Genomic DNA, 24,636 nt, shown 5'->3' on the forward strand with positions numbered 1-24,636 from the left:
AATATTCCTTGTTATATTAGTTTTATGCTGAGGCTTTGCAGCGCTTGCCTTACAAGCTGCATTTGCTGGACCCCTTTGGTTCCTTACTTTCCTCTGGGCATACAGAATTGTTATCATCTCGTTGCCTTTTAACACTGATCAATCGACTCTGAGAGAACCTGGGCATCACGGATCAGGCCTTGAAGTGGCTGACCTCCTTCCTCTTGGACTGCCCCTGCCAGGTCCAACTTGGTCCCTTTCTCTCTGCCACCTCTCTCTCTACCTGTGGCGTTCCCCAGGGCTCTATCCTCTCACCCTGGTTTTCAACCTCTTACCCTGCCCTTTGGCCCACCTGATCTTTACCTTCTCCTCTAACTTTCAGTGTTATGCGGATGGCACTCGGCTTTCCTTCAGGCTCTCTTCAGCCACCTCTCCTCTCTTGCTGATTCCTGACTGTCTATCTGTGGTTAAGGATTGGTGCGCCTCCAACGATCTCTGCCGTAAGGTCAGTAAGACAGATATCCTTCTCATTGGGACCTGAGCCCCTGCTTTCCCTCTCTCACTCTGGCCGCCCACCCTGGGCCCGCTTCCTTCGCCTTCCTGCAGGGCAAAAAACCTTGGTGTCACCTTCGACTCCACTCTCTCTTTCTCTCCTCACATCTTGGACGTCGCCAAGAAGTCCCACTACCAGCTGTACCTCCTCAAAGGGACTCTTTCCTTTGTCACTTTCCCTCCAAAGTCACTGTCTCCAGAACCCTGGTTCTCTCTTGGCTGGACACCTGCAACAGCCTCTTCACAATCTGCATTCCTCTACTCTCTGCCCTCTGAAACTAATCCAGGACTGCAAGACTTATCCTTGGCCTCATACCCAGGGACAGTATCTCTCCAGCCCTGAAATCTCTCCACTGGCTCCTGGTGGCTGCACGGATCAAGTTCAAGACCCTTTGCATTGTCCACAGGGCTTTCTGGGGACAGGGTCCAGACTACATCCAAAGCTCTCTTCCAAAATACCTTCATTCTCGAGCACTTCGCACAGCTAACTCTAGCTCACTAAGGGTCAGACATTTCTCCAGACAGAGAGTGGGGGGTAGATATCTCTTCTCTGCAGGTCCCTCTGGAGTGGCTTCCCTGCCTCTCTCAAACTTGAGCCGGACCACCTGAAGTTCCGGAAGCAGCTCAAAACTGTCCTCTTCTCTGCTTTCTCTCTCACCCTGCCCTACTGTCCTACCTGACCTACCTGTCTGCTGTACCGACTGGTTGCATGGCTACCCTCAGAGTCTCACTGAGTCCAGGGTCTTTCTTGATCAGACACTCTTGCACTGCCTCTAGGCCTGCCACGTACATAGGGACTGTAACTGTAACCCTACAGTCCCTTGTTCTCCTTGCACTACCCAGAGCCGCGCTGTCCTACTGCACTTACTCAGAGCATCGCTGCCCTGTTTTCCACTGCTCTCTCCCATGCAACGCCTCTCCCTTTCCACTTGCACTTCTCGTTCTCGCGCTTGCACGATCAGAATTACATCTGGAATAGTAACATTTTTGTCTTGTTCTCCCTCTGTCTTCCCTCCCTTGCCTTGTCACGCCTAGAAACACTTGTGTACAGGTGCGTTGTAAATGAGTTATCATGTATCATAGGAATGGCTTCTCCACACCAGCCACTAACAAAGAAGGATTTACAGCTCTGTAGTGGATATTTAGTGTTTCAGCTTCCTGCTGGCTGGCCGGCTCATATTAAGCGCTGGCTATTAACCCCTGGCTGTATTTATTTATCTCCATGATAATGTATGCACCCCACGGGTGGCTGAAAATGCTTTGCGCTCTATAGCAAGGGGACCCCCAATAATCATGTTGAAATGGGCACCCACACATCTTCAGCTAGGTCTGAAGATAAGGAACAAGGTAGCAGGGCAAAGGTCATAAAAAATGGGTGGGACTCATTGACATAAGTAGTTGAAACTGACTTCACAAGAAGTGAACAGATCATAAAGTGAAATGTGGACATGTAATTGAATTTGTCACAATCGAAGAAAGTGCAAAGGACGAAAAGCATTTGCCACTCAGAAGATTGATCATGAACATCTGAAAACTAACCCCATAGAGGATCTTTCCTATAATGTTGCTGAGAACGTATAAAAGGTGCACACGTGTTAGACCTAATACGCTGTAATATGTCACAGGTTGGATTGCGAGCCTTCGTGTGGTCTTGCGAGTGTCTTAACCCAAATCCTGAATGCCGGCTGCCGCAAAATTTGTAGCGGGCCGAGGAAACTACACTGATTGAAGGGCACAAGCTACCATTCCTCAAATACGCAGGAGAGATGTCTGCCCCTGAAAACAGTGGGTGGATGCCGTCCACTCGCGTGTTCCCTCACCTCGAGCCCTGCAAGGTAGGGAGCGGTGTATCCTTTTGGACGCAGAGCTGCAGGGGCAGTGCTGCTCATGGAGATGGTGGATGTGCCGCCTTAGGGCACAAAGCTGGTGGTGCTGCTCCACTGGGCTGCCTGTGGCACTGGGACGGGGCTACACATTCCGATGTGCAGCTGAAGTAGCTCCCTCCCGCCCGCCACAGCCTCAGAACATGCTTACTGCTAGAATCCGCCTTCTAACCTTCCGGTTGTTATTCGTCTTTACCCAGGTGCCATGTGGGCAAACAGGGTCCAAAGATTGGGCAACGTGTTTTTAATATGTTCTCACAAATAGAAATACGAACACAAATCCTTGCCGAAACACAAGCTTCAAGAAATGACACTTGTGAGTCAAATAGGAAGTTATGTAAGTGTTATTTCAAAGGGCCATGAAAGAGCTCTGCGATGCGAGTGAAGCCTTCGCTGCTGAAATCTGGGTGCAGCCTGCAGCCCGCGTGCTGGGACGGTCGCCCTTATTAAACCCCAGTAGATAGATATGGAGAATCAACGAGTAGTCACCATTAATCTGCATTACACTGAGTCCTGCGCTTCCCCAGCCTGGCACGTTGTCATGAGGGGCTTCCCCTCCTTGCTTCCAAAAGATCTAAATCTCTATATTAACAAAACATTAAAACACTTAAAAATGTTTCAAAAAACGTCCTCCCATCAGGAAGAATTTAACACTGTGACGAGGAAGAGTCAGAACTCAAGCGAATGCTAATTATTGGTAAGTGATGTTCCTAGGGTGGCCACCTCTGCTAAATGCCTTGGCAGGGCACTTTGGGGCAGCATCGGGTGCTGTTTGCGGTGCGAGTGGTTCCGCACAGTATCATTTGCACCTCTCTTCCCCCCTAGATCCACTTTTATGGTGACACTAGTGGCAAGGGCATTTTAACACAACACACACACCACAAAAGAAAACTAGCAAGCATGTAGGACGGTCCTGCACACAGGGCACTGAGGGTGAGTATAGGTTTGGGCATTAGGCTTGTGCTTCACTCAGGGTATTTTTGGCTTCATGTAGTTTTGCTTGAGCTACGAGGTTGCTGGTGTTTGAGTTGTTGCCCACACCTCGTGTTTTATCTGGAATGTGTTTTTGCCCGCCTACCTTGCGCTTAATATCATTAAAGATTCTTGATAGTAAGGTTCATAATGTTGAGTTTTGATCTTTAATATCATTATTCTTGTTCTGGTCAGCGGACACATGTTTCGACCCCTGCGGGTCTTTATCAAGGCAAATATTATTTAGAGTGTTTCTGCGGTTTCAGTTTGCGGGGGTTCAGTTTCCTGTCATCGCCCGCAGGAGGCCCTTTGAATACAGCACATCCCAAGACCAGACCGACCCTACAAAGGGCCACCTGCGGGCGACGACAGGAAAGCTGCAACTGCAGAAACACTCTAAATAATATTACCCTTGATAAAGACACAGAGGGGTCAAAAACACGTGTCGGCTAACCACAACAATAATAATTATATTAAAGATCAAAACTCAACATTATGAACCTTACTATCAAGAATCTTTAATGATATTAAGTGCAAGGTAACCGTGCAAATACACATTCCATACGGGGGAGTGACCTATCAGGTTTTCCCCCAGGACCCGTCCTGGTATTCCCGAGTCCTTTTGCAGCAAAAGTCCTGCAGACCCGCTAATGTTCTTATGTATTGACATCAGAAGTGACATCACAGAAAATACCATTACCAGGAGAGTCATCAGATTTTGATGTTCTAGCGCATCACTGATAGTGAAATTAAAAGTTTTCATATGTAATGTAAGGGCCTCATTCCAGGTTTGGCGGTATATAAATAAGGGTGCCACTAGCAACTTACTGGCACCCTTTCCGGATTGATAGACTACGAGATTGCCTGCAGGTGCCGGATCTCACAGCAGGTCTAAGCTGCCGGGAATACTGGCCCCTGCAGGCATGGTTTCTGCGGCAGCACCGGCACCTGCTTCTGTGTCCCCATTCCCATGGAGTCCTATAGGACTGCACAGGAATGGCGTCTTACCTTTTCCGCCACCTGACATCCAGTCCGTCGCCGATTATAATCTCCCGGTGGCACTGGGATGTCAGGCGGCGAGTATGGTGTTACGAGGTTGGTGGCAACCCCCCAGCTGCATCAGCAGGTTACCACTGACATCGTAGCGAGGCCCCAATAGTCAAATAACGTTGTGGCATCCAATATATGAATGGTCACTATTATTGTACGTGTAGCAGCTCTACAGTCTAGCAAAATATTAGAGCTTTGTAGAAAAATATGCAAACTGAATGATTTCCAGGGACGTTCAATTTTGGCGGAAATTACACAGTGAGATTAGACATATGCCTAGATTCAAACATCAGGGTTAAGTGGTGAAGTGGTGAAAGCTGGATTTGGACCCAGTGTGCGATGTAAGTGTTTGACATCTTGCCAGTTTTAGTTCATATACATATTTGTTAAGGTTTGAGGTTCAAAAGCATAAATAATAATTCATTTTATTGCTATGGCTTGAAAAGTGCACCAACGGCATAAGAAAATATCCAGACAACCTAGGCATTTCAGCAAAAAGAATGTGATTATAGCTTAAATGTGCCTCATCACGACTGGAAGATTCCAGTAAGGGTATGTGAACCTAGCCAAATCTAATTAGAGCTCATTTTATTGAAGACGGTAATTTGACATCAGGGACCTGGTGTGACGAATCAACTTCCCTGGAACCAGTGGTCCAGGGGTGAATATCGGTTTCTAAACCATCAATCAGCCCCACACCTCTAGTACACCAGAAGGGATCCAAACAGATTGGAAACACAATCAAATTATAAACCTCCTTGTCCAATTTTGGTAACATGGACGGAATGGCAGGCTTATCTGTAAAAAGGTCATGGGTCGTTGGTTATACAACCCACCCTGTGAAGGAATGTAACGGACAGACAGTTTCAAAGAAAGAAAAGGGATGTACTCTGGATACTGATAGGAGGGTAGTCGGTAATTAAGCACAATAGTTCAAGGATACTTCGTTTCAACACCAAAGGAGAGGAGCAATGTGTTGTAAAATGTCACTAGGGGCCTTCGGAGAAGGACCATGGGGACAGAACCACAATGTACCTTGTGCTGTCAAAGTTCTTGTTGCTCAACAGGGTCGAGCCGTGTTCAGGGCGCTTTGCAGCTTCTGCAACAGAGTTCAAGATGGGAGACAGCAGCGGGTATCAGGCAACAGGCAGATCGGAAAGCGAGGCTGGATGGACGGCTGCAGGCTAGCCTACATGGTGGCTTAGAGTCAGGAAACGTTGTCTCAGTGCTGGGTGGCGATTCTAAAGCACTAATCAAGGCGTGTCAGGTGGCTTTAGGGACTGTGGCCTAACAACAGTCACTGGTGCAGTCAGTTGCAGCTCAAAGGGCTTGACTGGCTCAAAAATGTTCTTTAAGGTGCATGTCGGTAGATGCTTGTCGATTCATTCCTCCTAGCTTCTTCACATTGGTTGTGTGGTCCTTTAAGGCGGATGGCCCAAAGCTGAGGCGAGTGTTGCCGGCAGCTGTCTTTTCCTTTGTTTGGTTCAGAGACTCTCTGACACTTGCCATCTAGGAAGCTTGCTGCAGACCTTGCAGGGCACGCTGTGTGCTGGCTGGATATCGGTTCTGTATTTGCTGGAGATTCCTCTGGATTCAGTATCTCCCTCTTTTCCCTGGGAGATGTTTAGGGGAGCGATCTTGCTTCCCTCTTGGAGGTCTTGACCTTCCTTCACTGGCCGAAGATGTCAGGCAGACTGTACATTCAGCCAGTCCAAATGCTGAGTTGTTCTAGTTACTCCTTGCAAAGTCTTCAGATGATCTGCCAAAAGAGGGTTTCAGCCCTCTTTTAAAGCTAATTAGACCACAGGGATTGTTGTAGGCTAAGCCTACCTTAATGAATCAATCCTGGGTCCCCACCAACAATGTGCGTCCCCACCAACCTGTATGCGTGAGGTCATAAACAGAGAGAAATGGTAAAGCGGTGAAAACTTGTAATACTAAGTCCCACCCATCTTCCTGTCTGTTGTGGATCAAAGGGTCCTTATGGTTAATGGAGCTTTCTGTGGTTCCTGATTAAAGTGGCTGGTCTCTCTTGAAGCTGCTTCGCGAACAGTCTCTATGACTACGTAAAACCATATACTCGTACCTTCTGAATGGGGTCCCCCTATGGGGATAGACTACTGCAAACATGCAGTCCCAGATATGACAGCTCACTGTCAATGCTATTGAGGGGGGCGGGGGCTGACTTCAGGTGGACACAGTTACACATGAAAGGATGTTGGGGTTTCCTGTCCCCCCTGTTAGCCTCTGAAACCAGGCCCCATGTGGGCCTGCTTGAATTAAACTCTTATTAGCATGCAAATGCTGCCACCAGCTACAGGGCTCAAAAAAAGAATGGGTTGGATTCATGGAGCCTTTGTTAGTTAATTAGACGGGCCACGGCAGGGTGAAGGTTTGGCCCTCCCCCTTATGGAGATGCATCGGGTATACACCTGTCAGATCCCAATTACTTATGACGGGGGACTTAGTATGTAGGCTGTGTCCACCCAGAGTACATGGGTCTATCTGCATGTCATGCGGTGAGCATAGGAAAATGTGTGCGGATTAGCCCCACACATTTTCTGAAGGTTGATCTACCATCATTCAATTTCAAATTGCAAAAAAGCCCAGGTGAGCGCACACCCAGAGTGCTGAGGGTCGAATTCTTCACACCTGGTATGTTTGCACTGAGGTGTCGCCAGGGACCCACCACGAAATCTTCATCATTTGCACGACAGAGTGCAAATACTATGCCTTGCAAATGAGGAGTAAACACTGCATACCTAAATGCTGCCTGCCATGCACACATGGCAGACAGCATTTAATTGTACACATGTTTTATACACAAATGTCATATATCCGCTCAGAAACATCAGTCTTTCACCCTTGAAGAAAATACCCGCGTATTCCATCCCTCAAGTGCAAAGCTGATTTTAATGCAAATTCAAATGTAGTGCATTTGGGCAGCAGAGACAAATGCCCACAGATGCCTTCATCTGGCAAGCTATATTGTGTCACAATTTATTTTGCAATACCACAAGGTTTGCTAATTACTTGAACTTTTGTGCAGCCGTATAGTGATTCAGCCTCCTGCTTCAAAGAAATGCCCGGTACCGGAACACTGGGGGCCTGATTCTGAGCTTGTGATAAAAAGTATGTGGAAATACTACATTCTCCTCTCTGTTTTTCAGCACCATCATTTTGAGGTGGGTGGAATTATTAGAGGGGAAATGTGCTTTCCAGCAGCAAAAAACTGCTAAAATCACATGTTGTGGGGGAAACGTGCTCCAGTGACATTGCAAGCATTTCTGAAGAGACTGCCACTTTTCTAGTTTAAGAAAGTTTTTTTTTAAACCTTCATTAAACTAGAAAAGTGGTGCTGCAGTCTAATAAATGCATTGTTTATAAAGAGAAAAGGTGTGCAGTGGAGTTTAACGGCACCTCAGAGGTGCTGTATTTTTACTCCTTTTTTGTCTTGCTAAACCAGTGCTGCTGGGAGGAGGATCCCCTCCATGTTGCTGCCTTGCATTCCCCATGGTTGCTAGGGCTGTTGCCAAGCCATAAATCAGGCACATGCAAAAGCCAAGGCTTTCATGTCTCTGCACCACATTCTTTCTTCATCAGAATATGGTGTTTGTAAATACAGTGTTCCTCCTTCATGGAAGAACACTTTCTTACGTTTGCACACACCTGAGAAACAGGCCCTTGGTGTCTCTTCCTTCCCCCAGACTTCACACAACCCTCGCTCCCCCTTTCTGCACCAGTGGGTTGCTTAACGCTTCTATGAGGCTACAGCAATCCTCCTTTTCCGCAATCCTTTGTTCATGAATCAAGGTCACTTGTCCCCCTTTTTAGCGCTTTCTCTTCACCTTCATGGGGATGTTAATGTTAAAGGACATTTGTACCGTGCACTATCACCACCGTAGTGGTCCCTTGGCGCTCTGGCGGCTCTGAAAATGGAGAGGGGGTGTTGAGTAACTGGGAGGAAGCAGGGAAAATGCAAGAGAGCAGTGATGTGCTGTTGGCGGCCTCAGCCCGGTGGGTCTGTTGGCTGGGCCTGGGGTGTTTGCGGCCGGTAGTCGTCGTGTACTGTTGTGCAAGGCTATGTGTGTTTTGTTTTGTTGTTGCAATGTAGTGAAGTTTGTGCGGTTTGTTGTGCTGTAGGTTTTGGTTGTGTTTGGTTTTGGGTTTGAGAGGTGTATGCAAAAAGGGAAGTTGTTAGTAGGGTTGGTTAGTTTGCATCTCTATCCTGAATAGAAGCGCTCGGCTTGCATAGTCTCCCCTGTTACGGCTCTGTCCTGATCTGGGTCTGACTGGTCTACAGGTTCCTTACTCCTCTGGCCCCCACCTCTAACATGCTCTCTCGTGGCTCCCCTTATCCTCCATTTAGACTCTCGTGGCCAGTGCTTCTGCTAATGACAACCTCTCAGGTAGTGTGGGTATTGTCAATGTCTCTAAAATTCCACCCCAATGTGGTACTTGGCGGTAATTAAATTACGGTGCGGGCGAGGAGTTGGTGGGATTGTCTGGGTCAGTTGACTCAATCTCCATGTGTGCCGCCTGTGTTCCTGTCTATCCGATGTCACCCGTCCAGCTGCCGTGGGCTTTACTCTCCCCGGTCAGGGATGTCTGTGTCTTTTCGGTTTAGTTATCCTTTTTTACCAGTTTTGTTTTTCAGGTTTAGTCTGTGGTGTTGTAGAGCCAGGTTTTTAGTGATTTCCTGAATTTTAGGTGATCTTCAGTGTTTCTTATTTCCTTTGGGATGTTGTTCCAGGTTTTTTGCGGCTAAGTGGTAGAAGGAGGTGCCTCCAAGTTTTTTCTTGAGGTATGGTTTGAGTTCCAGGCGGATTTCGTTGCTCGATCGGAAGGGTCTCGTTGGTTTGTAGACTGTTATTTTCCTTTGTAGGAATTCTGCTCCTTGTCCACTGATTGCCCTGTGCGTTATGCACATTGTTTTGAAGGTGATGCGATGTTTAACTTGGAGCCAGTGTAGGGTTTTTAGGGCTGAAGTGATGCGATCTCTGTGGGATGTCAGGGACTCCCCCCCTATTCTCTCTTCCCAGCACCTCCCACCCCTCTCGGCCTTTAGCCCAATACTCACATACAGGCTGTGGAAGAATTCCTTCTTCTTTTTTGCTCTCTTTCATTCAAAAGGGATTTGTTCTCCTGTTTGTTCGTTTTTTCTTGCTAACAGTGTGTAATCATACCCAGCAGCTCCTGCCACCCCTTCACTCAGACGCACAATACCACTAATCCAGTTAGTTTTTACTGATATAATTTGATAACTAAACTACAGATTGTACATGTCCATTCGTTATGAGAATGATAGAACTTCCATGACTACAAAATGAAAGTTTATAGTTGAGGGGGCTTCAGGCAGAAGTGCTCCATTTACACACATTGCTAAACACGGCTCAAGTCGAGGCTACACGCAGGTGGATAGAGTCTCCCCACCCACTTTTTTCAGGAGTCCCCCCTTTTTTCAGAAGGCCCCTTAATATGCTCATTTCTGGTGACGCCGCATTCAATTGGTATGTTAATGAGCCCCCACACCCCACTTTTTTTTTAGGACTTGACCCCTGTTGCTACATTTGTAAATAATCTTGGCATGGCCGCTATAATAAAAGATTGAAAGGGTTACCATATTTTCGTCAAGAACAGGACCACGTTTGATAACACACTAAGGGACACTTTTGAACATTCCATTCACACTCCACAGCCTAATCCTCATGATGGAAAACATTTTTGAATGATTTGATCCGACAGATATTGTACACACTACACACCCTGTGCTACACTACAGTAAATCGTGCAACTCGTGTCCCAAATACCCAACTCAGTGGCGCTCCTTTCTTTGCTCCAAGAACGGTGAAAGTCTGAGGCTGACCTTCAGAGGTTTTAACCTATGACCTGAACGTTACACAAATCTCTGAAGCACCGCCCACTCCTTATACAACCAAGCAAGCCCCCTGAAAATCAGAGGTGGGAGACCTTGGGTTCCAAAGATTGCTGCAGCAGTACTTGCTCCCACCCCCTGAGCTATTCTATCCTCTTGAAACTTATTCGGAGACGCCCACCCTACACGCCAGCTTCCAGGCAAGCCTCAGCACTCGGAGACGACAATGGGGGCGATTAGGAGCTTTATAAAATCTCCGCCACATAACATGTGTCATGACTGTGGCAGTGTGAATAGGTGCTTGTGTGCACTGGTGAAATGTTTTGCAATACCACATGCCTCAGTGGCTCTGGCTGGATGCTGAAGTTGCAGAAATCCCTCGCCCCGAAACATACAAACCGTTTTAATACCCTTACCACCTATCAGTGAACCATGTACCCGTGACAGCAGCAGAAACCACACATTGCCACAATTTCCCAGATGGTCTGCAGCTTCCTTTCATGCTGCAATTAAATATCTTCCACTTTGTTCCCAGAAATACCTTCCATGCTTCTGTAATATGATATATTCATTGCTGCCTAAGTATGAATGCTAGCAAGGACCACCAGGGCCATCTAAATGGAGGTTTGCAACCTTTGGCGCCCCAGACGGTGTCGACTACAGCTCCCATCAGCCCAAGCCAGCATAGCGGTGGTCGAGGTGGGCGTGAGTAGTTTGGAGCAGTGCCCCTCTACTTTTTTAAGTTTTACTGTTGTTATACTTTTATTTGAAAAATAATCCGTTCCAGAATGGTTTCATTTTAAAATAAAAGTGTAGGAAGAAATTGAAACTTGCTCTTCAGTGGACTGTAACTGGGGATTTGAACTTGAGCCCTGCTGGTTTAGATGCATTTGTATTTGTATTTGTTTTATTTATATAACGCAGACCAGGCCCAAGGGAAACCTGGCGCATATCTTGGCAGAACATTACAGGTATGGCATATCATCACAATGGTACCAACAGATTGTAAACAGAATATACAAATGACGTTGCAAATCAGGGCAATAAGCAGAACAGTAGTGCCGGAACAAAGCAGAGCTGGGTCCCAGGTGGCCCGTCCATAGTCAGAAGAGTAGTTGTTAGTGAGATGTAACTAGCCAAAGCTTGGCTTTGAGTTTGAATAGGTTAAATGATGGTAAGGTTCTGTTAGTAAGTGGTACAGTGTTCTAAAGCTTGGCTGCCAAGACAGGGAAGCTGGCACCCCCAGCAGTCTGAAGCTTGAATCTAGGGATTGCAAGACCTTTGGATTGTGTAGATCTAAGCGCTCGCGTTGGTATATGTTGAGAGAATCGCGACGCTAGATATGTGGGGGCCTGGTGGTTAACACATTTGTATGTAAGGGCCAGTGCTTTCAGGAAGATCCTTTGGGCGACTGAGAGCCAGTTAAGGTTCTGCCTGGTTTCTGAGATGTGGGCAGATCGGGGGATATTAAGAGCCGCTCTAATGGCATTATTTTGGGTAGTCTGGAGTTTGTTAAGATTACCCTGGTTAGTGCCTTGGTACAGTGCATTGCAGTAGTTTAATTTGGACATAACCAAGGTCCTGGCCAAGGTAATGCAGTTCTGGGCGGTAAGGAATGGGCGAAAGGCTGAGATCAATTTGCAGGTGTAGGCAAACGCAGCAGCCACTGCATTAGTTTGTCTGGTGAGAGTCAAGGAGGCGTCCAGGTAGATACCCAGAGTTTTGGTGTCTCTAGATCCTTTAATTAGATTACCATCAATGTTAAAGGAGCCGAACAGGGGACTCAGTTTGTTAAGTCTCTGTTGCGTACTTAAGATGAGAAGCTCAGTCTTGTCATCGTTGAGGCACAGCTCGTGCTGGACCATCCATGCTTGTATGACAATGTAAATGTCATTATGGGCTTTAGAGTCAACAATGTAGTCACCAGTGATGCGTATGAGTATCTGGGTGTAATCAGCGTAATTCGTGTAGGTGACGCCCAGATAGTCAAGCACATCAAATAATGGTTTGGTGAAAACATTGTAGAGAGTAGGGGAGACACAAGACCCTTGCGGGACTCCACAAGGGACTGGTGTAGGATCGGCCAATGCGGTAGGTGAGAAAACTCTCATGTGCCTATTGTCGAGGAATGACCTAATCCAATTGGATGCGTTGTCAGAGAAGTGGGCGGCGGACTTCAGATGCCGACATAGTATTTGGTGATTGACCAAATCTAAGGCAGCGGATAAGTCCAGTAGTAGTAGAAGGGCCAGTTTACCGTTTGTCTTTAAGGTCCTCAATTTGAGTTTTGAGGTCAAGAAGAGCTGTTTCAGTCCCGTGCTTAGGTCTGAAGCCAGATTGTCTTGAGCCGAGGAGGTTATTAGTTTCTAAGTAGTTCTGAATCTGCAGGTATGCTGCTCTGTCAAGTATTTTGAGTAGGAACGGTACAGTGGTAATAGGTCTGTAGTTAGTTGGGGTTTCGGGGTCCAGGGTCGGTTTTTTTAGGAGAGGGATAACCCACGCGTCCTTTAAGTTGTTGGGTACCATTCCCGTTAGGAATGAAGAGTTGATGAAGGTGGTTATAAAAGGAGCTAGGTCATGTGCTGCTTCTTTAATGGTAGGTGCTGGGCAGGAGTCACCTTGGCAGTTAGAGGGTTTTAAATTGCGAATAATGTTTTCGACCTCGAGGATGGTGAGGGGGGTGAAGCTAAAAGGTGTGTGAGTGAAGGAGGCTATCGGGATAGTGGAGGGTTTAGTGGGGGGGTTGGTGAGTAGGGTAGTTTGTTTGGCGTTAATTTTCGATTGCAAGGTGGTGATTTTGTTGAGGAGAGTTTTTGGATGTTGTTACACCATTTACTGTCTTTAGTGCAGGTATCGGGAGCGGGGGAGGGGGATTCCAGCTCTTTAAGGATTTTAAATAACTCCTTAGTGTTGGATTCCGCTTGTAAGATACGTTGGTTGTAGGTCTCCTTTTTGGCTTGTAAAATCGCTTCCTTGTAATTGTGTGTGGTGAAAATGAGGCGTTCTTTGTTAGAGTCACAGGGGTGGCTCTTCCAGAGTGATTCAGCCTTGCGTTTTTCTTTGCGTAAAGTTCTTAACTGCGGGGTGAACCAGGAATTCAAATGGGCTTGTTGTTTAGCTTTCCATAGTTTAAGCAGTGCTATATTATCAATGGCTTTAAGCAGTGTATGATTGAAGATGTCTACTAGGACTGTGGGGTCGTTATGTTGGGACACACATTTATTCAGGATAGGAAGGATGAGTGGGAGTAGTTTATCCCTGGTGATGTCTTTTTTATTCCTTGTGGGAATGGCTGGAGCTATCGTGGGAGTGATGAGAGGGTTGGTCGCTGGTAGGTGGAAGATGATGATGTGGTGGTCGGACCAGGCACAAGGGTGGTTGGAATTTATGGTGGTGTTGCAATTGAGGTCAGTAATCCAGTCGAGCGTTCTGCCCTTAATATGGGTAGGTTCGTCGATGCGCTGTTGGAATCCTAAATTAGCTAATGTGGTAGCGACCTCGGAAGCCAAGTGATCCTTGGTGTCGAGTAGGCCAAGGTAAGGCCACCTAGAAGCAATACCTGAGAGTTAGGTTTAGTATTGATAGTTAGAATGACCATGATCCCATCTATGAAGGAGCCAAGTGGTCCTGGAGGTCTATAGATAAGGTGTAGAGTTGCAGTGTTAGTTGGAGATAAGGTGAGTTTCCCAGAGAGGGATTCTGAGGAACTGAGCTCAGTGTTGGGGATGATTGTAAGTGTGATGTTATTTCTATGTATGAATGCTACTCCACCTCCTTTGGATGTTGATAGTCGGTCAGCTCTAATGATAGAGTAACCGTTGGGAATAGCAAGGGCAAGGAGTGGGCCAGAGGCTGCGTGTAACCAAGTTTCGGTGATGGCTGCAAAATCGAGGTTATGAGTGGTGATGAGGTCAGAGATGTCCAACGCGTGGGCCGTAACAGATCTAGCTTTCATGAGGGCACCCTTTAGCTCTTTGGCAGAGATGGCGCTGTGGGATGGTGGTAATTTCTGTGTAATAGTGGTGGCATGTGTGTACTGAATGGAAGGGGCACGGGGGCACGAGGCAGTCTGGATCCAAGTCTAAGATTCCTGACTTGGAGCGTACAAGGTGGATTAGGTGTAGGTTTAGTGGCGAAGTGTTGGAGCCATAGCGCAGGTTCATTGAGGTATGGGTTACTAAGGGGCATTGTGGGATGGTGTAGGGTAGGGTGATGAGGGTCGGTCTTAACGGTGCTGGGGGTGGGGGACAAAGGGATGTGGTAATGATGAACCCTACGATGATGGTGAGAATAAGGTGGCTAGCAGTTGGCATTGGCTGCATATCGTGATCCAAGTGCCCTAACCGTCTGTGCGGTGGGGTGAGAGTGCGCTGGAAGGAGCGTAGAGGAATTCTGCGCTGGGCAGAGGTAGGACCAGCCAGGAAGTGGCTAGGTAAGTACATGTGCACGATGCAATCAATGACTCAGAGGCAATGGTTCAGCTAATCTGTCTGGGTAAGTACATGTGCAAAATGCAATCAGTGACTCAGAAGGCAATGGTTCAGCTAATCTGGCTAGGTAAGTACATGTGCAAGATGCAAACAATGACTCAAAAGGCAATGGTTCAGCTAATCAGTCTAGGTAAGTACATGTACAAAATACAATCAATGACTCAAAAGGCAATGGTTCAGCTAATCTGTCTAGGTAAGTACATGTACAGAATGCAATCAATGACTCAGAGGCAATGGTTCAGCTAGTCTGACTAAGGTGAGTGCAGCAGGTTGCGAGCAGTTGGATTAACGTCAATCGCTATGCAAATACTGAGCATAGGGGCTGGGGCATGGCGTTCATATGAGCATTTGAAGAAGGTTGTGATTCGTAACTAGAATGGTAATGAAAATGTGATACTAAGTTAGTGAGGGCACTCCCGAATGAGAGAAGGGAATGACCTTAATATCCATTCGGGGCAACAAGGACGTCAAGCTGGGTGAGTTCACCATACTGGGTTCAGCTAGGTCAGGACAACGAAGAGTCTTACCGCATTTCTTTTTAGGTGTTCCGTACATGTCCTAAAGTCAGGAGCGCATCATCGTCTGGGATTGAATGTTCTGCGGTACAGTGTCCAGCGCCGTAACGGACAGGTGTCATATGTGAAGGTTCAGGATAGGGCACTTCCTCGCTCCACGGCGCGAACAGGGAGCAAACAGGGGCCTTGGTATGGGCCTTCGTGTCGGCAGCCGGCGCTTCCGCCTGCCGGCGGATGTGGGCAAATGAAAAGGCCGCTAGTTGCCTAGCACCGTGAGCTATCATAGAACTATTAGGGTGCGGTTAATTTTTCAGTTGCCTGATTGGGACAAAACCCAGTACCAAGCCCCATCATAACCCTTCACTCACACTAATCAGAATTATTATTTTGCACGTAAGTACTGCAGACACAGCTGTACCGGCGGTTATTGCACAGGTGGGAGTGGCGGCTTTAAGATATACCTTGGCCCTTGAGAGGTGTGAACGGTGGGTGATTGGTAACGGGAGGTGTGTAAAGCTGCATGATGTGGGGGACAATCAACAAAGGTAAAGGCGGTCGTTTAAAATGCATTTAGCTTTTTCGTTCCATGTGTTTGGGCCTTTACACAGTGGTGGCGGTGGAATGGAGGAGTGGCGGGACCTAAGACTGGGGTTTGCACTGCTTGTGGAAGCAGATGTGGCGATGGGGTTTGTGGGCAGTGGGGCGGGCCACCATGAAGCATGGTGTGGTATCCTGGTATGATTGTAGCTAGTGCTTGTGTATGAAAGGGCCTCATAGAATGTTAAAGTGGAGCTGAGAGTGTTGGAGGCATGGGGATTCCAGAGAGTGTCGGTTGGCACTTGGAGATAGACTGGGAACCAGGGCAGAGGCTTATTCTTACTCTCCTACCTTTCATTGACTATACCTATGCAACTAAGAAGAATAAAGCCTGTTCCTTTTACACTTACCTGAGTCAGCCTGGTTCCTGCTCCATGTCTTTCCTGACTCAGATACATCACATGGTTCCACTGCTTCCTGTCACACACTTCGGCCGCTGCAGCATAGTGAACTGTGTTGGGTCAGAGTTCAAAGCATCGAAGTTGGGGAGCACAGTATCCGCGCTCTTGCCATCTTCTCAGTCGGCAGCTCTGCTTTTTCCCCTTATATTTTGAGCTTAGTCATGCAGCACATGTGTGAACATGTCTCCAGCGCGCGCAGATATGCAGCAGGCTTGAAGCATGCAGGCCAGTGCTCGGAGACCTGGCACACACGCATGACGCACTCAGCTACAAGCAAACCAGGATTTGCTACCATGGACCGACCACCACTAGTCTTTGGGTGAAAGTCGACTTGAAATCTCATGCCAGTTTCTAATGATCTCTGGCCCCATCCACTCTTCTGATTTTGGAGATGTGGTGATGGTTTCAGAAGAAACCACACATTTGCTCTAATTTATTTATTTTACATTTGGGAGGCGAATAACTTCCTGTCACATTAAAAATAATGAATAAAATAGCAGATTAACTCTGTTTGAAAAAGCAATGTCAGCGACTCATATGTCAATAATTAAATCATTAGGCAGAGGAAGCCACCCACTGTACCTAACAGATCCTCTGCAAATGCATGAAGCTGGAGGATCCACTCTGTTCTTGGACACGGATACTTTGCAATTCTCTCCTGGACACTTCATGCCATGAACTCACCCACCACATATTCCAGAAGGACAAAGACCTTCTTAAGCCAGGGGGAAATCCATCGTTTTTTTAGGTTCATGGCTTGTAATGCACCAAGCCTGATTTGCATATGGTCTTTCCCCTTCTGTAATGGCTTGGCAGGCGAAGAACGATGGTCTGGAGGGTTGCCCAGAGCAATGCCATAGGTTTAGATCAATTCAAAACCTTCCTGCCATCACCTTTCGTTTTGCTATAGTCACCACGAGTGGGACGGGTATGCCCAGACTTGGGTCCTGTGCCTGCTGGGTCTAGAGACCCAAGCTGCTCCTCTCTGATGAGGCCCTTCAAGGCCGAAACATGTCTGGCGATGCTGGTGGTCTCGTGCAGAAGGGATGTGACCTAGCAGTTCGGGCTGGACTGCCCCTTTTGAGGTGGGACCAAGCCTGATTTGCGTGTGGTATATCCCCTTTTGTAACGGCTTGGCAGGCGAAGAACGATGATCTGGAGGGTTACCCAGAGCAATGCCAGAGGTTTAGATCAATTCAAAACCTTCCAGCCATCACCTTTCATTTTGCTATAGTGGCCATGAGTGGGACAGGTATGCCCAGACTTGGGTCCTGTGCCTGCTGGGTCTAGAGACCCAAGCTGCTCCTCTCTGATGAGGCCCAACAAGGCCAAAACATGTCTGGCTATGCTGGTGGCTCGTGCAGAAGGGATGTGACATAGCAGTTCGGGCTGGACTGCCCCTTTTGGGGTGGGACCAAGCCTGATTTGCGTGTGGTATATCCCCTTTTGTAACGGCTTGGCAGGCGAAGAACGATGATCTGGAGGGTTACCCAGAGCAATGCCAGAGGTTTAGATCAATTCAAAACCTTCCAGCCATCACCTTTCATTTTGCTATAGTGGCCATGAGTGGGACAGGTATGCCCAGACTTGGGTCCTGTGCCTGCTGGGTCTAGAGACCCAAGCTGCTCCTCTCTGATGAGGCCCAACAAGGCCAAAACATGTCTGGCTATGCTGGTGGCTCGTGCAGAAGGGATGTGACATAGCAGTTCGGGCTGGACTGCCCCTTTTGGGGTGGGACCAAGCCTGATTTGCACATGGTCTTTCCCTTTCTGTAATGGCTTGAAAAACGATGGTCTGGAGGGTTGTCCAGAGCAATGCCAGAGGTTAGGATTCTTTCCAAACCTATCACCTCTTTTGTTTTGCTATAATGTCCATGCCAATGGTCTAGCCCACTGGTGCTGATTTACACTTTCGCCGAATGCATTTGTACAGATTTATTTTCACTTCTTTTGCTGCTAAATGCAGATTGCAAGTTGTGGTAAGGTATTGTAATTGTAATGGGGCCCACCAGGGAAAATAGGCTTCTAGCACTTTATGGCGGACTCCTCCAGCTTCTAAGCACTCAACTAAGGATTGATCCCATATTGCATGGCATCATCCTGATCCTGAGGCGATTCCCTAGAGCTCACCTAAGCCTCCCTTGGGTGCCCCACTATCTGGTCTACCATCCCCTTTATGGAGAAAGAGCAATAGAATCAGCCACAAGTAAGAAAATAAAAACCAGCCCAAGCAAGTATGCGTTCTGTGTTCGCTGAATGAGGAAATTCTTCTGCTGGCAGCGCCGGATCCCAACCGCTGATCCATGCACGAAACGGGACAGTGCAAAGAGTGCACCTCAAGTGCACCAACCCTGGCATGGATGCCATAGCAGAGCCAGACGGAAAATATACAGCGAAAGAGAACAGCCAACAGAATGAACACATGCACTCTTTCTGAGCCTACAAACCTACCTGCACCATTCCCAGGGTAGAGCCTGTGGGGTCCGCCACCATGATGTTGCAGACTGAACCCTTAGATAGCGGACAAAGACTTCAGACAATGGGGGCATGGGCGAGCACGGAATGCAGTCATTAAAAAGGCCTGCACGTGGTCCTATCTGAACCTTGGGGGGGAATATGGATTACCCCAATCACGAACACTTACAGTAACAGAGAAAGGGACCCAGAAACTAGAACAGGCATTGAGACAAACATTGCGCAAACCTAACTATAAAAAGATGCAGAAGCCTCCTGACTTTGAGGGTGCTAGGACTGCGTTCCAGACAGTCAGAGGCATAACGGAGAAAGGTGAAGAAGGCGAACTGGGGAGAGTGCCTGGGATGGCCAAGATGGCCACAGAGTAAGACAGTTGCAAAACATGACCTGGCAGAGCTAAGTGATCACCACTGTAAAAGAGGCAAGGCTTAGAGGGAAGGCTGGATGAGGGAGCCTGCTGGGGACCTTGAACCAAAGGCGGGGAGGACCCAGGCCTTGAGAGGATAAGCTGGAGAACAACCCGCTAGGGGCGGGAGTCTACATACTGGTGCTATCTGGGTCAACAGCACCAGATCAAGAGTTTGTAGAAAATCGTGGCTGGTGGGGATCATAAGTACTGCAAGCTGTCAATCACCCAACTGCAGGAAGGGGAGGGCACACTGCCTGGCAGAACTGCTAGAGCACTTTCACCCTTTACATTATCAAGGGACCCCTGGTGCAAGAAGGGGCAGAAAGCAAGACTTTACCCAGTAGGGGACCTTAAAAGCGTGACAACATCCCAGCGGAACGCAGTCACTGCTGTGATCACCTGCCAGGACAACAAAAATAAAGAAGCACGTGGTGGCCCTAAAAACCTCTCAAATATGTGCCTGCCCCTGACCCTGTGACTTAGAGTAGGGCTGGGCATTGGATTCTGGACACCTTTTAGACCAACCTTGATTTGTCCGTTCTTGGTCCCGCAGTTGCCGCAGAATCTCCTCTTTTGAGCCGATTGCCCCGTCCTACAACCAGCTCCACCAAAAAAGATTAAAGGTGCTGAAATATTGTTATGTGGCGTGTTGTGTGGTATCCACCACGTGGCATACATACAATTCTACACAATGACTGATTCCATCCTTCGCTCTTTCTCGTTCAAACTATTGCTGCTCTTTATCCGTTGGGCTTCCACAATATGCAGTGTTTCTGTCTATTTCACATTCTGGGTCCTCTGATTCCCTTCCCGGTTATTCTGATCATGTCACCGACGGCTACAGATTCCCATGTCAGCGATCATAGACTTGCGCCTCCTCATCTTTCGAATCTCATTAACTTATATCAATCTCCTGGACAATGATGTCCCTTTACTCTATTTTTTTTAATCTTATTTACCTCCTCCTTGATTTTCCTTTAAAGATTTCATCTTGTACTCCTCTTCTTTTGTTTAGGACATGTCTGAAAGAAGACCTTTTGAGATTAGCGTTTTCCAATCATTAATGCACTTTCTTGGTCTGACAAGTCTGCTACGGGAAATGATTTATTCTAACGAATTGAATTTTGTAATCATTTGGATGTACTGTTTTCGTTCTTATATATAGGACTTTGCATAACTGCGCTAAATAAATGCATGAAAAAATCAATGTTTATGTTAATGATCAAAGAGGCACGAAGAGAGGCCAATGTGGTTTAAGGGCGTGTTACACATACACAATTAATAAATAACACCTGTCCTTTAAAAAAACAGGGAAAAGTCCAGCTCTTTCCGCAGACCCCCAGCACTCACCTTCGAGTAATGGGCCACCAGCCCTGATCCACCAGTGTAGAAACACTGTACTACCCAAGTCCCCACCAAACCCCCACATCACCTGTCATTCAGCCGTGCAAATCTACTGCATACATGAATACTTGTAACCCCTAGAAACCTTGCGCCTGTGCCTATATAGTGTGATGACACCACCTTCAGGGTAATATTGCTATATAAGTAATAATTAAGTAAGATATTAGAAGTGTAGGACACATTGGATTTATATTGGCATCTCCTCTGTGATTGAGCGGTTCTGCCCATCTCTCATATTGCTACCTGCTCACCCTATCTTCAGCATCTTTCCTATCCACACAACACCTCACACCTTTCAAACCAAGTCGCTGAAAGGGGAAACCGCACAAAGTAAAGATTGTCAATGTGGATAACGCCTAGATTCAAAACACGAAACCCTACAAAGAGCGAGCACGGATTTTGGGTACTCGAGGATGCAATTTCACTTTCTAAGTTCTCCTGATCTCTTTTTTTGTCCCCACAGGCCACTGGCAGCTTCTGAAGACCGCTCGCTGTACGTGTTCTGGTGGCAGCTACATCGCTGGGTCTCCTGTCACCATGGACGTGGCGCACAGCGTGGACCATTGCCTGCAGTCTATCGCCAAGATGAACGTCAACGTAATCCTCCTGCATTACAACGTGACAGGAAAGCTGAGCCTCCGCAAGCCGCGGACGGACGGCGGCATGGACATCATGAAGATGCTCTTCATCGCCATCAGCTGTCTGATTGTACTGGAGAACCTGGTCGTCCTCTTGGCAATCATCAAGAACATGCGCTTCCGCCGCTGGGTCTCCTACTGCATTGCCAACATCACGCTGAGTGACCTGCTGGCTGGCATTGCCTACCTCTTTAATCTCTGCATGTCTGGGAACATGACATTCCGGCTCAGCCCCAGCATATGGTTTTTCCGGGAGGGGGTCCTCTTTGTGGCCCTGGCAGCCTCCATCTTCAGCCTTCTCATCACCGCTGTGGAACGTTACACCACCATGGTTAAGCCTGTTGCAGAGAAGGAGCTCAGTAAAACCATCCGGGTCTATGGTCTCATCGGCCTCTGCTGGATGTTGGCCATTGTGATTGGCATGCTGCCCTTGATGGGATGGAACTGCGTGTGTGACTTCACAAACTGTTCCTCCCTCCTTCCGCTCTACTCCAAGAAATATATTCTAGTCTGTATCGTCATATTCAGCATCATCCTGTTTGGGATCATTTTATTGTATGGTTCCATCTACCACCTTGTGAAGGGTAGTGCCCAACGGGTTTGCGTCAACAACCAGAAGAAGTCCCTCAAGCTACTGAAGACGGTCCTGATGATTCTGGGAGCGTTCATCATCTGCTGGAGCCCACTCTTTGTCCTCCTGCTCCTGGACGTCTTTTGCCACAACCGTACATGCGAGCATCTCCGGAACATGGACTGGGCCCTGGCGTTGGCCGTGCTGAACTCTGCCATCAATCCCCTCATCTACTCCTGCGGCAGCATTGATGTTCGCAGGGCTATCCTCAAGCTTATCTGCTGCTGCTGCATTCGGGCCGGTGTCCGCGGACCTTCGGACTGCTTGGTGTTTAAGGACATCACCTCTGGGTCATCAGAGAGTTTCCGGCGTCAACGGGACAGCGTCAGACTTTCTAGAGCTTTGAGCATCAAAAGCAGGGAACCGCTAACCAGCAACTCCAGTGTGGGAAGCATCTAAGCCAGGAGTCAAACCTTTAACCTTGGGAGGGTGGGGGTGTATGTGATAGTTTCCACCGGATCAGTAAGAGACTTCTATGAAGATGTCAATGCACATGTGTTTTTGATACAACAAAATCCAATTTCTTGTGTTAAACTGAATCTTGGACAGCCATGCATTCTTATACCGAGTGGGAAGAGAATGGACCGTGTCACAATTAGCATTAGACAAAAAAAAGAGAGACGTGTCAGTCAGTGCAGGAGTTGAGATGTTTGAGAAACTTTGGCCTGCCTTCCTTCCATAATTCTAAACAAGTGAACTCAGTCGCTGTTGTGTGCACACAAGTTCAGAGTTCGAACAAAGGTCAATATTTCTAGAAGCAAAGTGATGCATGTATTTAAGCTCCTTTCTAACCTTACCTGCAACCCTGAAGAAGACGAAGCAGGGTGGCATGGATGGAGCCTACATTTGAAGATTGAGTGCTATTGAACCACATGGTTCATGTGAGTCTGTTGCAGTAGAATGCCTTGAAAATCAATCAGAAAAGGCCTGTTATACCAATTTCTTTTTTTCTACACAAGGACGTTGAAACATTAAAACATAATATTTTGAATTAAGCCATGAGGTCTTCTATCCATTTCGCATGTTGTTCATAGCTGTGTTGAGACTGGCATGCATTAGTAATTTTTGTACAGTGAATCCATTCACTTTTTGTACTTACACTCCTTTGGGCATGCCTGATCTTTTTAGCATCCTCCAATGGGCACTCGTTTGCTGGAGTTTATTTTCCATCAGCAGAGCTTGCCATCTTATTGCCTATCGTGCTGATAATGCGTATCTCACACTGCCGCACCTGCCATTTCTTAACCCCTTAACTGCCAGGCTATTATGCAAGTCTATGCAAAAAGGACCAGCATACTCGCCCTTGGCACTTTACGTGCACTTTGCCATATTGGTCAGCAAGCTGTGCATTAGTAGGCACTGTTACACGCAAATCCGAATGGGGAAGGGGGGCATGCCTGATGTGCGCAGCTTGCTTAAGCTACTTGGGACAAAGAGACTGTTTCCTTGGTCAGAGATTAAGGTTTTTAGCAATCAAATGAAAAATGGAGTCAGATTTCCAATGATTTTGATAGCTGTACGGAGAAGACGACCAGACGGTATGTCCAGAGCGTGCTCCAGCGTATCATAATACATTGTTCGGCAGGTGTGGTGCAGACAGGAATGCCTCTAATCCAGTTACTATCCGCACATGAACAAAAAAAACTGTAAAATGCAGATCTGTGCTGTGCCACAATAAGGATCCCACTAAGTGTAAATCTAGAAAGTGCAGGCGCTTACATTTTAGAGGGCTGTTATGAGGACTGCAAATGTGTACATGCACATTGCCTTCAGAACCTACCCAGGAGGTATAAGTGATCAGTGCATTTATATAGTGGCATGCACAGGCCCCCTTCAGAGTGTACATTGAGTGCTCTGTGCCTTCCTTTCCTATCAATAAGTATGGGTGGACTGGAAACACGTCTGTCAAGCACAGCCTTATACTGCACAGCGCCCACATTCCCTGCCAGCAGGCAAGACATATCCACCTGCCTCTCTTAATGAATCTATGTTTCAAAGGGCAGATACCTCAGTGTTCCCCATGTCGGGTATAAGATGTTTAAACATTCCCGGTGTGAGGAATTCGACCATCCGCACAGTGGGTGTGTGTTCGCCTGGGATTTTAGACATTTTACATGAAATTGAATGATGGTAGATCAACGTACGGAAAATGTGTGGGGCTAATCCGCACACATTTTCCTATGCTCACCGCACGATAGACCTGCGTACTCTGAGTGGACACAGCCTACAGGCGCAGTTGCCCCATGTCATATTTAGTTGCGATATGACAGCCAGGATTACACCATGTCAGCTCAGAAGGCGGGGGGCTAAACCTTGCCCCTGCCATGGCCACCCTAGTTAACTATCAATGTCATAAAGTTGACACATTTTAAAGGGATGTAAAATTTGATTACGTGTGAGCATGTTTTGAAGAATTGTGAGGTTGACCTACACCAGAATCTTGTGAACAAGTCTATTACAGACCCTAGGGAGCTTGCAAAGGCTGCTGACAGGTTTGTAAGTACTCAAGTCCAGAAAAAGGCTCAGGCGAGCACACCTAAACCAGAAGAGAAATCTTCAGACAAAATGTTAACAAGAATGGGGGACAAATGTCCAAACCATTCCTCTTCGAAGTCAGGTCCCCAAAAGACTACTTTAGTTCAGCCATACACAATAAAAAAGAGCGCAGGCACCTCTAACACTGCATGAAAACAAATGAGTGTGCCCTTGCTAGTGAACAATACTCAAGGCAATTGTTTAGTTGGACCGGTTCAGGTGTTTAAGCAG

General features: G+C 47.3%; 1 protein-coding gene across 1 annotated transcript in view; it reads left to right on the top strand.

Moving 5' to 3' along the window:
- The window catches only part of S1PR4 (sphingosine-1-phosphate receptor 4), a 94,613-nt gene extending 71,748 nt beyond the window's left edge, over positions 1-22,865 (top strand). Inside the window, exon 2 of the mRNA XM_069648360.1 lies at positions 21,065-22,865. Within this exon, the coding sequence (XP_069504461.1) occupies positions 21,139-22,269 (1,131 nt within the window). The 5' untranslated portion in view covers positions 21,065-21,138 and the 3' untranslated portion in view covers positions 22,270-22,865. The remainder of the gene's footprint in view (positions 1-21,064) is intronic.
- The last annotated feature ends 1,771 nt before the right edge of the window (positions 22,866-24,636 follow it).

Source organism: Ambystoma mexicanum, chromosome 1p, assembly GCF_040938575.1.
Source record: "Ambystoma mexicanum isolate Mex_15411 chromosome 1p, UKY_AmexF1_1, whole genome shotgun sequence".
NCBI classification, from domain to species: domain Eukaryota; kingdom Metazoa; phylum Chordata; class Amphibia; order Caudata; family Ambystomatidae; genus Ambystoma; species Ambystoma mexicanum.